General features: G+C 49.5%; 1 protein-coding gene across 10 annotated transcripts in view; it reads left to right on the top strand.

Annotated features, from left to right (window-relative positions):
• Positions 1-516: 516 nt before the first annotated feature.
• Positions 517-21,883, top strand: part of FHOD3 (formin homology 2 domain containing 3) — a 468,859-nt gene continuing 447,492 nt past the window's right edge. For 4 of the 10 annotated variants that reach the window (XM_027068790.2, XM_027068791.2, XM_027068793.2 and 1 more), the window contains exon 1: positions 518-846. In XM_027068790.2, coding sequence (XP_026924591.1) covers positions 682-846 — 165 coding nt within the window. In that variant the 5' untranslated portion in view covers positions 518-681. Of the gene's footprint in view, positions 847-21,883 lie in introns of all 10 variants that reach the window. The other 6 variants (XM_027068800.2, XM_027068802.2, XM_027068803.2 and 3 more) reach the window with 2 other exon arrangements.

Raw genomic sequence — 21,883 nt, forward strand, 5'->3', positions numbered from 1 at the left:
CCGGCTCACCCTCCTCCTCCTAAGCTTCTTTCTTCCCAAGGGAAACCTCCGGGTAACCCTCGCCTGGGCTCCAGGTGGCTGCCACCCCGTTTGCTTGCGGGGGGGCCGGCTCCCTCCTCTGCAGGTGCCCAGCTGGGGTTTTCCAAATCCAGGCAGCAGGAGCCCCCCACTGCCGCCTTCATCTGTAAGGGGTTAAGTCCTCTCGCAGATGGGGAAGACCCGGAGCTCCGAGGGGTGCAGCTCCGTCGGTGCTCCCCACGCCGAGGGACGCCCGTGCAGCGGGCGGCCCAAGCGGCGCCCGCGCTGCCGGAGTCAGCCCGCCGGGGATCCCCGCCCCGCCGCGTCTGCCAGACGGCTTGGCGCAGGGCTGCGGATGCCGCGGGAGCGGTTCTCCCTTTCCCTTTCCCGGCGGCAGGCTCCGCGGTCGGGGCAGCAGGGCCGGGCGCGAGGGGACTGAGCAGGGGAGGAGCCGGAGGAGGGGACAGAGGGGCCTGTCGGCCCCGCCCCCGCCCCGCCCCCCCGCGGCCGGAGCCCGGGCTGCCGCCGGGCGCGCCGGAGCCTGCGAGCCCGCGAGCCAGCGATCGGCGGCCGCGGCCTCCCCTGCTCGCGGTGTGACCCCGGCGTCTCGGCCCGCGGCCCCGCCGATCCCGGCGCCCGCGCTCCCAGGGGCAGGGATGCATCATGGCCACGCTGGCTTGCCGGGTGCAGTTCTTGGACGACACGGACCCTTTCAACAGCACCAACTTCCCCGAGCCCAGCCGGCCGCCGCTGTTCACGTTTCGCGAGGACCTCGCTCTCGGCACCCAGCTGGCCGGGGTCCACCGGCTGCTGCGGGCGCCGCACAAGGTACGGCCGACCGATGCGGGCTGGGTTCTCCGGACGCGGCCCCTGCTGCGGGGCGCGCGGGGGTGGGGGCGCCGCGGGCAGGCTCGGATAGGCGCGGCCCCGGGGGACTGGCGCCCAAGGGCAGACCTCCCCCCTTCCCGTTAGGTAGAGGGGCCGGGGGCATCTGCCGGCTGGCGCGGGATTTCCCGGGCGCGAGAGGAGGACAGCCTTGCGCTCCGGCCCAGAGCCGGAGCGGGCGGGGCAGAGCAGGTGCCGCGCGGGCCCTAGGCGAGATGGAGAAGGTTCCCCCGCGCCGCGCCGTTAGCTCGGCTGGGTGGGCGGGGTGGGGCTCCGATGCCGGCGGTGGGCCCTGGTACCTGGGCCGGCGCCGAGCCTGGAGCGGAAAGAAACCGGGCCCCGGGGGACTCAGGTCTAAACCTCTCAGGCCTCTGGGGCCGCTGCGGGCGGCCGCGCGAGCTTCACGACAAAGCACTCTTCCTGGGGGACACCGCCTCCTCCTCCCCCGCGGGGCATCGCGGGGGATGCCGACTGCGCACTGAGATAGCTCTCGGAGTAGCCCCCTTTTCTCTGGAGAAGCAGGTGGCCTTGGGAACCTTGGAGAAGCGGTAGCTGTGGGAGGAGGGGCGGGGGCGCGGAGGGGCGGCGCGCTCACAAAGCCAGAGCCTCGCAGCCCGAAATGAGTGTCCCCTGGGAAGAATGGCTTCTCAGTCCACCCGATAGAGGCTTTTTTCTTCTTTTCTTCTTCTTTTTTTTTTTTTTTAACCCTTTGCAGGAGGACAGGCATCTTGCAAAGTGTGTGTTGCAAAGAGCTGGGCATTGAAAGCTAACCATTTGGTTACTCAAGAGAGCCCTCCCTCCTACTTAAACAGATTGCACCTTGAAGAATTACTTACCGGCACTTTTTTTTTTTTTTTTTTTTTTTGCTTGGGTTCGTATCAAAGCTTGGAGATGATTTATTCAATGAGGATCAACATTGATAAATATTTGGAAGAGATAACCCTTGATACCAAAAAGAACAAAATTGATTTTTCAAAATTCTTTAGATTTCTGTATGATGTTCACCTGCCTTGGAAGTAGAGAGGGAGTTTGTATGTGGAAACTGGTGTACTTGGGCAGTGCTGTTAGTCTATCAATGCTTTCTCTCCTTAATTAGTAACCTGCTTTCAGGAATGAGGAATGGGGCAGTTCTGTCTCATTCTCTCCGTGTTGGTGCAGAGTGGATAACGATCACTGTTTGGGGGAACCTCTCTGGCCATAAAAACAGGATGGATTGGGAGATGGGGGGACAGAATGATGTAGTGTGAATTCAGCGAATCAGAATCACTTTTGTAAATTATTTGGTTCTTCTTAATCAGTAGATTGAGTTGAAAGTTTCAAAGGACTTCTTTTGGCATCATGATACTCCATTCATTATGATCACTGATTACAGTGATCTTTTGTTGAAACCACAGAAGGCTCATAATTGTGGCCCTATGACCTTGAAGTGGTTTTCTTGGATTTCAAACCCTATATACATAGGTTGACCTTTCAAGCTGGAAGCTAAAGTACTTTTTTATGTTTCTATAGAGTAGCCCCATAGTCCTGATCCAGTGTTCCTCCTCTGTTCTGGTAGGAGGAAATGATGATGCTCCAGCATTGGCCTTCCCCACCTCCCCCCCCCCCCCCCCCCCAGCTAGAAGCCACAGCTGAAGTTGCACTGGCTCACAGAATGTTCTGAGGTGTTGCCTGTAGAACAAGGAGAACCTGGAGATAACCTGTAGAACTCCTTGACTCCTGGTCTTGGCAGCCAGCTATGCTTGGTCTCAGCGTCTTTTGCCCAAAGACCCCTGCAGTATATTCAGATGTTTGACATTGTTTTTCATGTCTAGGGCTGAGTGATTGGCTGATTCTATTAGCCAGGGCTCTGCAGAGCAGAATTCAGTGCATTTATATGCCTCGGTGCACATTCATGTTTAAAAATGCTCATTAATTTCCAGCAGAGAATCTTAAAATTGGATGGTCCCCCTGTGATAGAGCTAACGAGTTGTGAGTCAGTGTGCAATATCGTTTAATGCTACATACCTCTGTGAATGAGGCTACTTTTAGGATCCCTATTTTGCAGATGAGGAAACTGTGGAAGAGAGCAAGTAAGTAACTTAGTTTTTTTTGCTAGGACTAGAGAGCTGAGATTCAAACCCTGGGTCTCAGCCCCCAGTGCTGTTCTGCTCCCTGGACCAGCAGTGTGGGGTGGGCGGAAGTCGTGGGGGTTCCATTGCATTACCTTGGGGAGCTCACCAAATCACCTTTGTGTGCCAGGTACTTTTTGGCCTGGGGCAGGTGAATGTTACAGGCATGAGTAAGAGCCTTGAGGCAGAATTCCTGGCCTGGTAGATTTCAGAGTCAGAGGTGGAAACAAGTAGTTACCATCCTTGCTGTGAATTAGCTGATGGTGAGGGAACCCAGAGCTCTCACTCCAGACCCCTGCCCTGAGTAAGCCTTCCCAAAACACAGGGAATGCTTCTCTCAGGTCCCAATGAGCCTGGCCTTGGCAAGATGGGGAGTTCCTTGTGGGAGGGCAATCTGTGTGATGGAAAGGATGGAGAAGCCTGACTGTGGAACATGCAGACACCCTCAGTATACCCAGCTGTCCCACACTTTCAACACCCTGTGGGGAGTAAACTTTTGCTTGAAGTAGATTGTACACACAGAAAAGTGTGCAGGGCATAAGTGAGAGGCTGGATGGACGGTCACTTAGTGAACGCACCTGTGTAACCGGCATCTAGAAGGCCCTGTGGAGGGTTCTAATTTATGCAGCACCCCCTAAGAGTCTCCTGTGCTGGGAACGTTTGAATTGGATCTCTCAGGCCCTTCCCAGCCAAAACTTGAGTCTGTGCATCTTTTTCTAACTTAATGATCTATTAATTTAGCTCATGTCTGCTGACTCCTTTAGAAGTTAGCTGTTAACTAAACCACTGTCTTGGACAAAAATGATATATTGTGCTTATTATGCTTTGTCTTTTCCAAAATTGCTAGTCATTCCAGGGAAGATAAGTAAATTAATGACGAGTGTGATAACAAAAAGGTCAAAACAGATGCTGTAGACTCACTGGGGAGATGTTCATTTTGGTGGTTATATGTTCTGTCTGGCCTAGGTAAGCCCTTTTGTTCTCAAATGTTGCATAAATAGGTGTTTATTTCTGGTTCAGTGTTCTAAGGAATTATAATTATAGGACCTCTAATGTAGAAAACTATACAGTAGAATTAATAAATCATATGCCTTTCACAATTTGAATGTTTTGGGGTTGATTGATTATGAAAGACTACGGATTCTTGTTTCCTTTTGATAGACAAAAGTGGAATCGTAGGCTATTTTTACAAACTAAGTGATAACCAGCTTATCTGTTACAATGGCAGTTAAGACTTAGTAATTCAGTTCAGGAAATACTTCGGTGCCTTTTGTGGACCAGACAGAGTGGAGTGATAATAGTGACTGTGTTCTGGGCGCTTGCCCAAGACAAGGTGCATTCTAGATAGGCATCATTTCGCCAAGTCTACGGATCAGGTACGGGCACTCTTGCATTCCGTGGCAGAAGAGACCCAGAACAGAAGGAATCCACCTGGTCACACGAGTGGGAAGTTCCAGGGTTGGCATTCCACACCAGGCCTCAGCTCTCAATGACTCCACTTTTGTGTCTTGGATGTCTTCCTTCCAGGCAGCCTGTCCATTTTCCAGAGTTCCATCTCTTGACTGTATTGTGTTCATTTTTTTCTCACGACCTCTGTCTCTGTGGTTGCCTTCCTGTCTCAGCTGTTCCACCTGCAAAACAACAGATCGCAGTGAGAATTAGAGCCTTGGTCCTTCAAGGGTGGGCTGGGCGTCACCTAGACTCCTCTTAGAAAGGGGCTGTCAGCCTCCCCAGACCTGTTGAATCAGGATGTGTATTTTTTCCAACATGCTTTGGTGATTCCTAAGCAGCATGGATTAGAGGTCATTTAGGTCAGGCTCTCAGTATGCGGGGCTCTCACTGTCTCCCCTGTTACAGGGAGGGAGAGACCTGGCTGACTACTTCTCCCATGTTTTTCTTGAAGCTGAGTAGTGCGAAGATGGAGTGTGCCCTAAGTTGATTGATCGGTGTTAGTTATAGAACACAAATCCACTGGTATTATTGCTGTAATGAATTTCCACCTTAATCCTCTTACGGGACACATCTGTTTGCTACATTACATTAAGATTTTTAGAAGATGAGATCATTAGTAAAGTTGGCAAGAGTGTTGTGGCACAGAGCATCTTAGGACAGAAGTGTTTAAGAATGTTGTATGAAGTGCTGAGAGCATCTCTGTGCAAGCCGAGGTGATTCTGACTGTACCGTAATTAGCTCAGTTGGTTGGAGCCACGCTATTGAGATCAGGATCATGGGATTGAACTCTTTATGGGTCAGTTGGCTTTGCTTCATGCATGGCCACAGACGGCATCGGTAACCCAGCCGGACGCCCTGCAGGTGCTGTCATGGCTTCCTTCAAGGATGTGGTGTGGAAGGGACTGGCAGAAATCTTTGGGGGGCAAAGGCTAACACATAATGGGAATGTGCTGGGCACTACACTGTAGTCCTTCATGCATAACTTCATTTATCCTCATAACAGCTCTAGCAGATGGACAATAGTATCCGCAAGTAACAGGTGGGGAAACTGAGGCACAGGGAGACTAAGCAGGTTATCTAAGGCCACACCGCTTTTAAGTGAAAGAGCTGAGATTTAAGGTCATCTTTTTTTTTTTCCTCCAAAGCCTGTAGCCAAGTGTGTCCCATTATTAGAAAGCCAGCAGCAGAGCACACGCTCTCTTGTGCAGGGGAAGCACAGGTGGGGGAGGGGGGCTGCCTGCGTTGCCTTCACACGCGGCTGCCTGTCACAGGGCTGGGACTTAACCGGTCGTGCTCTGGTAAGTCCTTCCAGCATTGGAGTTCTGTGAGGCCGTGCCTTTTGTCCTCGGAGTCCAACCTGTGTCCCTCTGGAAAACAACAGGCCAGCCTGCCCCCGCCCTCCCCCTCCGGACTCTGAAATGTTAGTTCTTAATGGTGGCAGATTTAAAACTGATTAACATGCTGAGGCCAACGCTGAGCTCCCCTCCCCCAGCCTTCTTTCTCCTCCAGGGTTTATTTCTCTCTGAAGATGAAACTTTGAACGCTTGCGAACCTTTTTGTCCTGAGCCAGTCACCACTCCTGGCAACCTCCCCACCTCATCTCCAGGTGACGCCCCTGTGGTCTGTGGCTGGCTCAGGAATGTCCCCAGTTTAACCTGGCTTTCTAATCAATGTAGCTGCTTCCACTTCTGGGGGACATTTTCAGAATCTTGTGTTTGTCAGCATCTGCTCCTTTAGAGAGACAAGCAGACTGCTTTTGTTTTTATTTTTGCTTTATTAGCTGTTTTATTGGGAAGTGTTTCTGGATCTTGTTCTGAACTAAGTAAGAAAGAATGGGGAAAATTAAGCTACAATGAATGTTAAACCTCACTGCAGGGGTGCAATCAGCAAAATCCAGATTGTGGGAAACTATGGTTTCTCCAAAAAATTAAATTGCAAAGAAAAAAAAGATGGAGGGGAAACTTAGATTAAAAGAGATTCAAGCGATATATCAACAGCTGATTGCAATGCGTGGCTAATTGGGTCCTAATTCGAACAAACACGCAGTGAATAAATATTTGAAATCATTGAGGAAACTTGAATGACTATTTGGTATTAACATTTATTAAATTTAATGATAAATTGATTTGATGTTAGAAATTATTAAAATGTGATAATATTATGGTTATAGTTCAAGAAAGTTTATATTTTTCAGAGATACATACTGAAATATTTATAGGTGAAATTATATGATATCTGGAATTTGTTTTAAAATAATCCTGGACAAGAGGCAAGTAGGTGGGTGAATGTACAGATGGGGCAAGATCGACCATGAGTTAACGCTGAAATATGGGTGCAGGAGGTGGGTCATTATACTATTTTCTATACTTTCGCAGATGTTGAACTTTTAAAATAAAAGAGCTAAAAAATTAGGCTACGAGTTCCAATGTCCCCTTTGGGATCAGAGTCCTTTCATTAAGTGTCACTGGGTGTCCTGAGTGTGTTTACTATGGCTGAGATAGCCAGTTTTTCTGTAGATTTTTTGTTATGCTTCCACTGATATTTTTCTTCCTACCCTGATGTTTATGTACTCCTTAGGGTCTTTGAAAGCAAGGGTGGGACATCAGTCTTTTTATATTTAGGGTATCTTTCCAGGCTCAGTCAATTCTTTTTTTTTTAATTTTTTTTTTTTTAATGTTTATTTATTTTTGAGACAGAGACAGAGCTTGAGCAGGGGAGGGGCAGAGAGAGAGGGAGACACAGAATCCGAAGCAGGCTCCATCCAGGCTCTGAGCTGTCAGCACAGAGCCTGATGTGGGGCTCAAACCCATGGACTGCGAGATCATGACCTGAGCCGAAGTTGGACACACAACCAACTGAGCCACCCAGGCGCCCCTAGGCTCAGTCAATTCTTAAGATGAAGTCAGCAAGCATCAGTTATACAAACTCTTAGTTTGGTAAAAGAAGTATTAACGTAGAGATATTATATGTGTAGCTTCAGTAGCTGCCCGTAAATTTTTATCATTAAACTGACATATTGCTGAGGCTATACTGAACGACACCGGTATAAAGGTACTCGGTTTCCCAGTGGCTTTTGGAGCCTGTGACTTACTCTCATGGCCACCCGCAGGCTCTTACCTGATTCCCAGTGAGTCAGTTCTACCTCCACCTTTAGTATGCCTCAAGAGAGCATAATGCAGTGCATGGCAGTGACGTTGTAACGTATATGAAAATGTAAGTTGATTGTATACGTTGGCATTCGTACCGGCAGCTTTTGATTTCTGTGGAGAGATTAAACCATGTCATGGATTAGCTATTGGGAAGGGGGAAGATTTAAAAAAATTTAAAAATTAAAAAAAATTTAAAAAATAGATTACCATGCGTCAGCGAAATTATATACCCAGAAGTTTATCTATTTTTAGAGCCACATAGGAACAAATGGAATCTACATTGTATCTGTTTGCAACTTGGGGACCTACTTTTCTTTTCACCACTTAGATTTGTAACCAGAAATTAAAATTTCAGACTCTAAGGGAAAATGTTTAGAACTTAATATCAGGGGGGAAAAATCTCGAAATTGTTGAACACATGGGGAAAAGGGAAAATGTTAAACGTCTTGCAATTCAATATAGGACAATGGTTCTAGATTTGGCAAAAAGGACACAGAAAAATGGATTTGTTGATCACTTCATCCAATATTTTTTTAAGTTTATTTACTTATTTTCAGAGAGAGAGAGAGAGAGAGAGAGAGCAGGGGAGGGGCAGAGAGAGAGAGAGGGAGAGAGAAAATCCCAAGCAGGCTCTATGAAGTCAGCGCTGAGCCCAACTCGGGGCTTGAACTCATGGACTGTGAGATCATGACCTGAGCCAAAATCAAGAGCTGGACGCTCAACCAACTGAGGCACCCAGGCACTCCACTTCCATCAAGTATTTTTAACATTCTTGGAAAGAAAAAAAAAACCCAGAGGAAGACTTTGCTGTTACTGACGAGGCTACTCTGCATCTTCAGGCACCGGTGTTATGGCAGCGAATGAAGTGCCCGGGGCCTTTACCAGAGTGCACAGGACATTCCAAAGATTATTTTGAAGTTCTCAGAATAGAAGATGTGACTGACGCATCTTCTGTCCGATACATCAGATCCCAGGAGCGGCCTGGGGCTCGTGGCGGATGCGTTGATGGGCAGATGCTCCTGAGTGGCCAGACACTGACATGTTTAGAGCAGGTGCACGGCTGAGCAATGGGTCCTTGGGGGAGCGGATGAGGAGGAGGGTCCTTTTGGCCAAGCCGGAGTCACATGGAGCACCGCTGCCATTCACGTTGCCTGCTCGTGCTGGCCAGTGCTTTGACTGGAGGAGTTTATACTGCTTTGGTACCGGTTTTGTTTTCTCCATGATTTGAGCTCACCTTCCCCAGTCCTCCCCTCATGGTAATTGTTACTCCAGAGCCAAAGGTAAATCCCTCACAACTCAGGAACACACATGTGTGGTGGTGCTGAGGTGGAGACACGTGGTTTAAACAATGCTTCCTTCCCCTCTCCTATTGTAATTTCATTAAATGAAATTCGGTATTCAGTGTACCACACCCTGAAAAACCCAGCTTTCAACCCTTGTGAATAATTATGAGGGGACTTCTCTCTGGTCCTCTGATTTGCCCACGCAGGCTGCGTGCAGCTGGTGGGGGGGGGGGGGGCTCGGTGCTGGGCTCCCCTGGAAAGCAGCTGACTGAAGACAGAGGTTGACGATACCCCAGTCGTAGGGAATGTGGGGGGGCTGGGAGCACAGTCTTGGTGGTGCCGCCCCGAGCCACTTGTGTCCACAGCCCTGGAGGGGTGTTTCTGGGCCGTGTGCTCCATCGTCCAGCAATGTGTTCTTGTGCTGACAGCCCACCGTCTTACTGCCTGTGGTTTATGGGAAGTTGTGGGGTAGAGGTTCTCCCCTGGCCTTGGAACATAGCCACTGATAGGAAAAAATGGTTCAAGAGGGTCCCTTTAATGGATTTTAAGGTGAAGGAATACCGAGGAAACAGACCTGTGTGACCCATTAAAGAGGAAAAAGAGAGTCAGAATACTTCACTCCTCTGCTCCAAACCTCCCTCGGCCCCCTGTCCTTGAGGGTCAACTCCAAAACCCTTGAGTGGTTGGCCCACTGCTCCACGAAGGCAGGGTTGGCTGGTTGGTTGGTTGGTTGGTTGTTTGCTCTTAGGGTCTGTTTGGTTTACTGCTATAGCCCTAGAGCCTAGAACAGTGTCTGGCACAAAGCACATGTCTAGCAAATGGTTGTTGAATGGGTGAATTACCATAACATTCAGGGCTGGAGGGAAGGAAGAGTGGCCTCATTCAAACTCTTTCCATGCAGAAGTTCCTCCTGCAAAGCCTCTGGCAGCCTGTTCTAGTTCGAGAGTGAGTAGTTGCCCCCCCTTCAAGTGCCGCCTTTCTCATTTTTGAGCTCTGCTTGCAGAATTTATTCTTTACTTGTTCCTGGTTTTCACTTACAGAAATGGGTCTTCGTAGCTCCACAGATGGGGATGGAGATGGGTCTGGACGGTTCATCAGTTGACTGGTGCCTAACAGGGTGGAATTAGGATGGATGAACCAGAAGGACCCTGACTACAGGGTTTGGTAGGTAGAGTGACCTGTGACCTGCAGATAGTGCCTAGATACAGACTGGTCACTTTTCCCGGTGGGAGCAGAAGTAGCAAGCTAATTTCTTCTCATGTTAAAGCTGAGCAATGGAGTCTGTTTCTCCTACTTCGGTCAATGTCATCTATATTGCTCTGTGTATGTTTGATATCCTAAACCATCTTCACACCTGCGGTTCCATTTAGCTGTGAACTTTGTGGAATCAGAGTGACGTTGCCGGGGAGAGGTTACCATGAACAAAGCTAGATCCAAGGAGAGAAAGGCCAAGAGGCAAGGAGCATACCCGTGTAAAACTAACAGGGCATCTCTTCCCGTCACGGTATGAGCATGTGTATAAATTTGGAGACGACAGAAAAGCACACTGAAGGCATAGAAACCACTCTGCTCACCACCCAAAGGGAACCAATCACTCTTAACCCTTTGTGTCTTACCAGGATTTTAGTATCTATGCATTTCAAAGTATAATATTATGAATACTTTCCAGAGCCATGAAATACTCCTGGAGCATATCTTCTTTAATGACAGCATGGTAATCTAGGACATGCATCTACTGTGGTCCGTGTAAGCATTATTCCCCTGTGCTGTGAGGGAAAGGGCTCTGTCTTCTTCCATGTGTATTAGTCCTGTGCTTAGTGCTTAATAAATATTCATTAAACAAGTGCAGGAATGAATGAACCACTGGATGTTTAGGTAGTTGCCAATATAAAAATGCAGATGATGCTATTATATATATATGTGTGTGTGTGTGTGTGTGTGTGTGTGTGTGTGTGTATATATACACATATGTATATATATATATACACATATATACATATATATATACATATACATACATATATATATACTTGCAGAAAGAAAATCTTTGCACTTCTGTCTAATTATTTCCTTAACATGAATTCCTAGGTGTTTAGTTGTGGAGTAGAAGGGTAAACAATTTATCTTGGATGGAAGCAGTTTCCCCCATTTTAAGAAGGTGGTTGGAAAGATGGTCCCTAAATCAGTGTGGAGTTGGTGAAGAGCTAGACCAAGTTTCAAGCCCAGCTCCAGTCTGACACACAGCTAGCGTCACAGCTGAGAGTGACATTTGAGTTCTGGGATTACCACCAGGTGGTATTCAGAGAAGATTGTTCAAACCCCTAGTAAATTATTTGTGTGTATCCCATTGCCTCTCCCTATTTTGAGGGACAAAATCATGACTATACCTTAAAAGTCAATGCTAAACTTAGAACTGTTACTTTGTGTACATATAACAGTATCATGGTAGTAAGACAGAGGTATATCTCATTGGTTGCTAATGCTTTGAGAAAACTAAGGCACTTAAATGCTGCAGGTATTTATCCATGATCCTCCCTCTTTCTAGAGATTTGGCAACACATGCAATTCATAAAAACGATTATTTTGGACTGGGTGACCCCACTTGCAAGAATTATTTGAAGAGAGAAATAAACATATAAAAGATATTTGAGGGTTATTTTAATAATGAAAAGATAAGACAAACTCCGTGTCCAAGCACGAGGAAGATATTAAATATGTTTTATTATGCACAGAATATTGGGTAACTATGACAATAACTCCTATCCTAGCACAGGCTGCTATAGCACAATACCATAGACTGGGGGCTTAAACAGCAGACATTTATTTTCTCAACAGTTCCAGAGACTGGGAGTCCAAGATCAAGGTGCCAGTAGATTTGGTTCTTGGTTAGGTTCTCCTTTCTGGCTTGCAGATAGATGGCCACCTTCTTGCTTGTTCTTCTATGGCAGAGAGAGGAAGCTCTTGTGTCTCCCCCCTCTTTCTCCTCCTTCTTTCCCTCTTTGTCACTTTCTCTCCCTCCCTTCCTTCCTTCCTTCCTTCCTTCCTTCCTTCCTTCCTTCCTTCCTTCCTTCCTTCCTTCCTTCCTCTCTTTTGTTTCTTTCCTTCTTTCTTTCTTCTTCTTTGTGGTTTTATACCTTTAACTTCCTCTTCTTATAAAGGTACTAATCCCATCACGGGGCCCCACCCGCATCTAAACCACAGGCTCTCCCTCCTAATACCATCACATTGGCAGTTAGGGCTGCAACCTGTGAGTTTTGAGGAGACATATTCAGTCCGTGACAACCCCCAGGAAGCATAAAATTGTGCATATGGAAATGTAGATAAGAAATATCAAGAATGGGATGAGTGACCTCCTTCTCCCAGACCTGCTTACATTGCCTCTCCTGCATCTTATTCATCAGAAACGCCATGAGAACTGTGAGTCAGCTTGATTCCTCTGCACCCATCCAGCCCCCTTCTTTCCTTTCCTGAGTCGTCTTGGCTCTCCTTTGGACAGGAGTCCAGGCTCTGGAAAATAACTGATCCATTCTCCCACTCCCCAGTTGCTTTCCTTACCCCCTCCTCCTTCACTCTGGTGGCTCTCCAGTATCTACAGGTGAAGTCCCAGCTCTTCACAGGACACTCAGGGCTCTCTGTGACCTGGCCTTTTGTCTGCCACTCCCACATTATCCCCGATTGTCCTTCCCTCCGTACCCCTCCGAAACCCTGTGCGAAAATGCCTGCAGTTCACCTGATAGGCTGCCCCAGATGGTTGTTCAAGTTCTTGCCTTTACCTGGACTGCCCCTTCAGCCCTCCAGTCTGGGATGAGACTGTCTAAGGGTTACCTCTGTAGGCTTTCCCAGCCCTCCCCCAGGCATGTGTGGGCTGTGCTTCACACATCCCTCACCCATGACACTCTGGTTCTTCTTTCATTCTGTGTTACCATCTCCCCAGCAGGTATAACCCTTCAGTAGCAGGAAGTGCATTTTTTAAAGTTTATTTATTTTGAGAGAGAGGAGGAGGAGGAGGAGGAGGAGAGAGAGAGAGAGAGGAGAAAGACAGCATGAGTAAGGGAGGGGCAGAGAGAAAAAGAGAGAGAATCCCCAGCAGGTGCACTGTTAGCATGCAGCCTGATGGGGGACTTGAACCCACGAACTGTGAGATTATGACCTGAGCCGAAATCAAGAGTTGGATACTTAACTGACTGAGCCACCCAGGTGCCCCAGGAAATGCATTTTCCCTTACCTTCCAGTTCAGAGTTCCTAGGGCAGCACCTGATACATAATAAGCCCTAGTAGATAATTTTTGAATATTTGAAAGAATGTTAGGTGGAAAAGTATAGGGTATATTTATATCATGATGATTGCAACAGTGGAGTAGACCCTTAACTTTCAAGATCCTTCATCAGATCCCTAATCCCTGAACATGATTTGCATGTTACAATTTCCCCCACAAACTGCAGGTGAGTGAGGTAGAACCAATTCTTCAGAATAGCAAAACCTTGTTTTCTGGCCTTTTCCGCACTGGGTCTGTGCTAGGATCTCAGACAGGAAGCCTGAGGTTGGCAAGAGAAGGCCCACTGTCCCGCCAGTGCTATCTCCTGTTGGGTTTGGAGGGTGTGCATATGGCCTGCGGCTCTGCTGCACGGGGGTGGTGAGGTCTCCTCCACGGGGCCAGATTTGAGGCCTGCAGTGCACGACGAGGAAGCACTGTGTCATGGGCCAGATGTCCCTTCTGCCTCGTTCCCGGCCTTCTACACGGCCTTGTTTACAGTTCTGCCCATGCTGACCCGTGGGGAGGGTGAGGAGAGTTGTGAGCTTGTGTGAAGGTCAGGGTCCCTGAAGCTGGGGAGGCCAGCGCGGCTGTGATTAGTGGGACGTCCCAAGAGGAAGGTGGGTCTGGGAGACTGGAGTGGGGCCACAGAGTCCAACTGCCCTTCCTTCCACACGGGGAGATTCAGCCCTTTGCCAGCCTCGAGGGTTCTGGATAGGTTCAATTTCAGGGGATGACACTCAGCTAACAGGGATGCATTACCTCTTGGCCAAATCACATCATACTTTCAGGCTGCAGGAGCACTCAGGCTGGGTCCTGACCACAGCTTCCAGAAATCACCAACCCCCTGGCTTCTGCAGTATCCTGGCAGTTTCCGAGTGGCTAGTGTCTGAGTGGCCAGTGCGCGGACGTGGGAGAGGTTATCCAGTCTTCCTGGGGGTCTTCCATTCAAGTTCAGCAGCACCGTGTGTTTGCGGGCAGGAAAAAAGAGCTTTGGCCTGCCTGTCCAGAACAATAGTCAAGGATATGAGTGGTTTTTTGTTCCCAGAACTGGGTGCATTTTTGTGGACAGTGATTCATCACTGAATCCGCCAGTAATAGAACCACGACGTGTCTGTGCAGCTTACAGGGCACTGGGACATAGGTTTGCCTGGTTGATCCTCACACAACCCTGAAAGGGGGCGAGATGGGGCCTTTAGGCTCCATCTCCAAGATGAGAAAACTAAAATCAGGTTGGCTTCACGACGGATGCTCATTAAGCTTCTCAGAGGGCGGCAGGGCGAGGTCCAGCATACATCTTCTCTCCCCCAGGCTCCAAGTCTCTCCAGTGAGGACTCTCCTCCTCAGTCCGTCACAGATAAGCATGAGGAACATAGATCGGCACCCAGGGAAGTTTGTGGAGTGAACGTGATCAGGGGGAGATTTCAGCTGAGCCCATAGACATTATATGTAACCAGCTGCTGCTGATTTTTATGAGAGCTGCGGAGCAGAGTTTGGTTAAGTGGGAAACTTTCTATCAAGGCCACTGATCCCAGGCCATGAAAATCATCTCCTTTATGGCTATGATTGGCTGGGGAAATCAGTCATAGACATAACACAGAGTGAAGTAACAACTGACAGGTCAGCGTATGACTCATGTCTGCGTGTGACATAGGCAGTCGGGCTATAGAAATGTCAGAAGTGGGGAAAATCTGTGTGGGCTCACAGTCCAAAAAGCCTCCTGGAGAGAGTAGGAATGATTGAGGAAGCGAATAGAAAGGCGAGGACGCTCCATGCAGGTGAGAAATGGATGGGATGTGGCATGGGGGTCAGGTCTGGCTGGCTCTGGGCAATTGAGAACAGCCCCTGATGGTGGGGCCCCACGACGGTAGACCGTGGGCTGGGCTGGCACACTGGGCTGTCATCAGTGAGCACAAAACGATTTCAGAAGTTTACTTCCATTCCACACAATGGATAAAAGTAAGGGAAAAGGAAGGAAAGAGGAGAGAAAAATGAAAGTATGAGAAGAGAATGATTACAAAAAAAAAAAGGTGAGGGAAAGGAAGAGAAGAAAGGAGAGGGATGGACAGGCAGTCACTGAAAAGCCACCTATGAAGAATGCATGGGAGGAGGATAGTCAGAGACAAGCCACAGGATGGGCCTGGCCTGGGCCTAGAGGATGGGGTCTCCTGCTGTCCGTGGCCCTTGGTCACAGCTATTCTTGGTCAGTGGAGGTATTAGCCAATGAGGGCTAGGATGAGACCCTTTTGGGGACTCTCCCATGTTCCTCTGTTTCATAAATGTTTATGGGTTATCTGCACAGTGTCAGTCTCTGTTAAGGCCAGCACAGTAAGCCAGAGAAAGGAAACCAAGGGTCAGCAAAGTGGTGGTGGGGGCCAGCTCCAGCCCCGCCCTCCATATTCCCTCTCCTAAAACCTTGGACCTGTAGCATCCTCCCTTACAGGGATGTTGTGGACAAAACCAAAAAGGATCCTACCTTTGCATTAGTGGCCTTTAGCCCTAGCTGCCACGGTGGGGGGCACCTGTTTCCGGGTCCCTCCTCTCCCCTGCCTCACTTGTAACTTCACAGACAAAGCGACCCCTGCCCCACCTTGTACCTTCAGCCTCAACTTCCCTCTGGGATGGTTCCTTTAGCATGTAGATGGGCTGGAGCCTCTTTCATCTGGAAAACACTCCTCCCTGGTCCCCAGATCTGGAGTCTTCCTTCACCCCCCGGCGTCTTAGACCTCATCTGAGCTCTGCTGTCTTACCTCATTTTCCTTCCTGTTCCATTCTCTCTCCTGTCTGCCCCACCGCAGTGAAATTCCCTGCTGAGGTGGTTGTCTTTAATGCAGGGGATGCTTTTCTGTCTTTATCTTATTTAATCTCTTCGCAGCACTTCCTAGTTCTGGTCATCCCCTCTGAGGAATGCTGTTCCAAGTTCGATAGTGACAGATTCACCCTCCCAGTCTTCCTTCTCAGTCCACTGTGCCCTCCTGCCCTTTGAGTGTTGGCCTTCTTCAGGGCTTTGTCCCAAGACCGTGCCTTCTCCTCACAGTTGACCTCATTTTCTGGGTGGCTTCCAGGGCCTTCTGATAACCCCCTTGTTCTTATGTCTAGTCCAGGGCTCTCTCTGGTCCTTAGGCCAACTATCCAGCTGCCCCTAGACAGCTCCCTTGGGATGTCCCACAGATGCTGAACATGCACTGTGTCTAGATCGGATCTTGTTAATGCTGCCTCTGTGAGGGACATACCATCTGGCCAGCTGCCTGAACCAAGCACCTTTGTCTGGCTCTGGACGCCTATCTCTTAGCCCTCAGGTTCTGGTGATTCTCTTGCTCTTGGCGCTTCTCGCCCCGTTCCATGTAAAGTCCCTGGCGTATAGAAAGTGCCCAGGAAATGATGAAATGAAGGAAAATAGGCAAGACAATGTATGAGCAAGTGTCTATCACATGACAATTGCTCAGAAAATGCCTTTATTAGTTGCCCATGGCTGTGAACAAATCACTCTGAAGCATAGTTGCTTAAAACATTCACATTTCTCTCAGGGTTTCCTTGGGCCAGGAACTTGGGAGCACCTCGCCGGGTGGTTCTGGCTCCGGCTGTCTCCTGAGGTTGCAGCTGGATCATGGCTTCTCCAGTTGGCAAGGCTGTCCTCTGGGCTGGGCGGATGCAGAGGGGTGGGGGCTCCTCAGGCATCTCTCATTATCTCTCTGGTCTCTCCACCCGTCTCTAATACGGTGGTTCCCGGGTAGCTGGACTTCTTCCTTGGCAACTCAGGGCTCCAGACGGAGGCCAGGAGGGTGCTGTCTCACCACTTCTGTCTCTCTCACTGGTACCCTGCTCGTTAGAACAAGTCAGCAAGGCTGGCCAACGTTCGAGACTCCATTGTTACATGGGAGGAGCGTCCAGGATTTGTGAGCTTCTGAAAAAGACATTTATATACAGTAAAACTCACTTTTACTTTTGGTGTGCAATCTTAGGAGCTTTAACTCATACATGGGTTCTTGTAATTACCGCAGGATACAGAAGAATTCCAGCAACCTGAGGAATTCTGTAAAGCAGATGTGCTAACCGCTACACTATGGAACCAACCTGAAGAATTCCGGAGGGCTATCCCTTTGTAGTCAGACATTCCCCTCACCCCCAACCTCTGGCAGCCACAGATCTATTCTCTCTCCCTGTGGTTTTGTTTTTTCCAGAAAGCATGTAGTCTGTAACCTTCAGAGACTGGCTTCTTCCACCCTTCAAGGGTGCCCTTGAGCTCCATCTAGGCTGTTGTATGCCTCGTTCCTTTTTAATGCTGAGTGGTATTCTATTGTATGGATGTACCAGTTCATTCATTCACTTCATTCATTCACTGTTATTTCCAGTTTTTGGTGATTGCAAATAAGGCTGCTATAAACATTTGACCTGGAGGCTAATCTCCTAGCCACGATGTCCTACTGCCTTTTCTGCTGTAAATGTTTGCGTGAGGATTTTGTGGGAACATACGTTTTCATTTTTCTCGGATAAATACCTGGAAGTGGGATTGCATTTTGGCAGAGAATTACCTGGTACCCTTCTTAGCAGGACTGTCAGGGCTTTGGACTTATTAGGCAAATTCCCCTTTGTCAGAAGAGTTTGTTATTTGAGCCTTTGTACTTCAGAGTCTAAGAACCTTTTCAAACACTTCCCAGAGAAAGGACCATTAATTTAAAAATCATTGTTTATAGGTATTTGACAATTCTTTATTCTTAAGCCTTCAGAGGCCCTGATGGGGAGGAATGTGAGGTGAAGCCCTGGGGTCCCCCTTTAGCCTCATTGCCCTGAGCTGTGACATCACCCAGCATTCACTCTGGACCCTCATTCCATGACTTTGCAAAGGGACAGTCAGTGCCTGTGACAGAGCTGTGTGGGGACCATTTGGCAAACCCCATGGAGCGCAGATCATCAGAAGTTCTATCGGTTGGCAAAAGACCGTAAGTCAGCGAAGCAGCAAGCCGCACTGGAGGATCTCAGAGTATGAAAAATGCACTTTGATCATCGCACAGATGAAGTGAGCGGGGGTGGGGGATATGTGGCCTGATGGCTGTGGTTTCCTTCCTCTGGCAAGTCAGAGAAGAGACCGATCTGACGTGAACGGGAAGGTGGTGGGAACAATGGGTATTATAGTACACAAATCAGGTCAAGGGCCTAAATAGAAGGAGTTTGGTGTGATTCTTTGAGTATCTTTAGAAACTGAGGAGGAGGGCGCTTGGGTGGCTCAGTTGGTTAAGCGTCCGACTTCAGCTCAGGTCATGATCTCACACTTTGTGGGTTTGAGCCCCATATTGGGCTCTGTGCTGATGGCTCAAAGCCTGGAGCCTGCTTTGGATTCTGTGTCTCTCTCTCCCTCTCTGCCCCTCCCTTGCTGGAGCTCTGTCTTTCACTCTCAAAAATAAATAAACATTAAAAAAAAAAAAAACAACCGAGGACGTCAGCTCTTCTCTAGGAACACACAAAGATGTGAGATGTGAAGTCATGCCTGACATTTGCAGAAACCTTTCACTCAGCCTACATCCATGTGAGTTTTTGCTCTTTGTCAGGTTCTCTGCAGTGCACTTGGAAATCAAAGAAGAATACAGCGTGGGCCTTGTTGCCAAGAATTCATGGGCCATGATGGTGGCAGGCTGGCCTGACACCCTCACTATAGGTTTCGCTTTATTTCTATGAAAAATGCATTCAGAATTCTAGATACCAAGTCATGGTGAACTTTTGAATGCCACCCATGGGTAAGCTGAGTCTGCTTATGGAGGAAATTGTGATTGGCCCGGTTTCAGTTTCAGTAGACATTTTGGTTGTGTCGATGTTTAGGGCAATGTCCTTTAGTTGCCTCCCTGAGAAGTCAGTCTCTCTCTCTCTCTCTCTCTCTCTCTCTCTCCCCCCCTCTGTGTTTCCTGGTCTCTGCCCATGTCCTTGGCCATGTATTCCAGATTCTGCCTCCTGTGACCAAAGTCTTCTCCCTCTGATATGTCAACCTGACTCCGAGCCTCTTGGTTTTCTCATTCACCCAGTGTGCAGATGCTTCCGCTAGGTTCCCTTGTGGATGAAAGTGGGGGCTCCTCTGAGGAGATGTGGGGTTAAGCCTCTGGGGGCATCCTGAGATTTTGAATTTTGCTTGTAACATTAGTGTCTGTGAACGGGGCTTTGGTTAAGGCCTGGCCCGGTATCAGCAGGGAGCGAGGACTTTGAAGAAAGCCCAGAACCTGTCCGTGCTGACATGTGTGCATCATTAGTTCTTGCCCTGCGCCTGGCCTGCACCAGAGCCCCCCTCGTCTGCACCGTCCCAGCGAACCCCAGCAGTGCTCAGCCAGGCACACTCCCCACCACACCTGTCATCACCCTGACTTTGGGGAACAGTTTTGGTTTCCTGATTTGGTGTGTGTCCCCTGTCTCTTCCTTGGTGAGCTATCCCCCTGTGCTGTGACTTACCAGGCCCCGAAGTGGCAGCTCTCTGCCTCCAGCCTGCTGGCTCCGGGCTGCCTGTTAGGCAGCCTCGAGGAAGGAAGACAAGGGCTAATCCGAGCGGGAAGGGAGAGGAGGGGCCCACACTGGCCAAGAGTTCTTTGTGTCCCAGGGCTCTGGTGTCTTTAAGCCTCTTTTCTTCCCCCTATATGCTTGGAGAGCCATCGCTTTCATTTTACCAGAGTTCCTCCGTCTGCCTGGTCCCCGAAGCAGAACACGGGAGCGTCATTAAATTAGCGTATGCAGTTCTGCAAAGTCTAAATGGTTTAAATTTCATCATTCGGGGCAGTGTTGGGGATTAGAGTTTGCCAAAGCAGGAGGAATCTGGGAGGGGGCAAAGCGAGGTTTTGCCCGCTGCAGTCCCAGGACCAGTCTTTGCTTCTCCCTTCTTGCATGGAAGAGGGTGGGTGCTCCTCAGGGGGGCTCTGCCACACTTCCGTTGTTCACCAGCAGACACGCCATTGCTCTAATTCTACTGCATGGGTCGCTGGGGCTGGGAACCCGTCTGACGGGGTGAAGGTCAGCTCTTGGGATTCATGGAGCTGTCTGCATGTTCCACGGTGTATTTTGGTCATATGGATCAGTCACTGTTGATGGAGGGGTCTTGGGTATCATTAGTGTCTCCAATCGGTCTATATAAGGCTCAGAATAATGAGTGCATTGAGGACTGACCCCATAAGGCAAACTCCGCTCCCCAACCCTGGCACTCTGTCATTCTGCAGCACGGTTCCTTTTAGGGTGTGTTCAGGTGAGGCTACTGTTAATCCTTCTGGGATCAATAACTGGCAATGTGTTGTCCTCAATGTACATCACTTGTGACTCTGGCTAATTAGCTGTTAGTCATTTATCCGTTCACTCAACACATTTTTGTTGAGTTCCTGCTATGTGCCAGGCTCTGTTTTAGGTGCTGTAGAAACACCGGCAAACAAAACAGGCAAAAATCCTGACCTTCTTGGAGCTTGCATTCTAGTGGGAGAGATGCGGAGAGAGAGATGATAGAGAAAACAAAATAGCAAGTGACATCGTGTGGTAGGTGAGCCGTGCCGATCTCTCAGCCTTACATGTCTTCACCTGCAAAATGCGAACACTGGACCCGACCCCAGTGGTCCTTGCTCCCTGCTCCCTTCTAGATTTCCTTATCAGTTGTTTTGCAATGTTCATGAGGAGAGCTGGCATTCTTGCCTACCTGCAGATATGCTTCATGAGAGCACAGAATTGTTTCCAACTGCATGGTTCTGTGATGTCGTACTTTTGGTGCCAGTGGGCATGTGCATCTCCAGGTATCCGGTGGAAAGTGATGTGACTCTGTAGTCTATGTTGCAAGTGGCCAGAACCCATCCCTGCTTCTGTGGGTTCTGCTGAGCCTGGCGCTCCCACGCGTGGTCCGTGGGAGGACGGTCAGGTCCACTTAGCAATGGGTGCGCCCCTCTGTGTATGTGTGCAAGGGAGGCTGGAGGGACCTGAGCCTTCCCAGGCCACAGCTCAGCCTCCACGGCTTCTGGATAATGGGGGTGTGGAGTAATCTGTCTTTTCCCTCCTGGCTTAGGGTCTTCCGAGAATGGGGCCGTTGCTCACCTTCGTCAATACCGTCATACTTTTGGAATCTATAGAACTGCTGTTTTCCCCTCGGTTTAAATCCTACAGTTAAGGCCAGTACCTGGGCCAGGTGCGTGGGATGTGGGCGGGAGGAAGTAGCAAACAGCCCTCTGGGGGCCCTGTGCCCAGGAGCAGAGCTCAGCGCTGTCGGCCCTTCCCGCCAGGTGCCCTAGGACCCGGTGAATGTGCGGAGAGGGCAGCTTCCCACCCACGGAGGAGGGGAGTGGGCTGTTTCCTGTGTCCACCCTGCCATGTGTCCCTGGGCCATGAGGGAGGGTGCAGGGCTGCAGATGATGCCGCGCGTCCTTGGACGCTCCCTCGGGTCTGGATGCCAGAGAGGCGACGAAGCCTTGAGGTCCCGGTGACCGTGACCAGCGCCAGAGCCCCCCGCCTCTAGGACACTCTCTCTTGGAGGTGTGTGAGTGTGAATTTGTCAACTTTCTGGCCGTGAGTTTGTGTGGCTGGTAAATGGGACCCGGTGTCAGCGTGGCGGCTGAGGCACGGGATGCTAGGCCACCGAGGCGGGGGTTCTTCTGAGACGGTGGCCGACGTGGGGGCGGAGGGAAGATTGTGAGCAGATGCCAGGGTCCTGAGGGCCAGAAGACTGCCCACTGTGGGGGGGGGGGTGCACTGAGCCAAGAGAATGGGCCAGGGGACACGCTGCTTCCTCTTGAG

This window comes from Acinonyx jubatus, chromosome D3, assembly GCF_027475565.1.
Source record: "Acinonyx jubatus isolate Ajub_Pintada_27869175 chromosome D3, VMU_Ajub_asm_v1.0, whole genome shotgun sequence".
In the NCBI taxonomy this organism is placed as follows: domain Eukaryota; kingdom Metazoa; phylum Chordata; class Mammalia; order Carnivora; family Felidae; genus Acinonyx; species Acinonyx jubatus.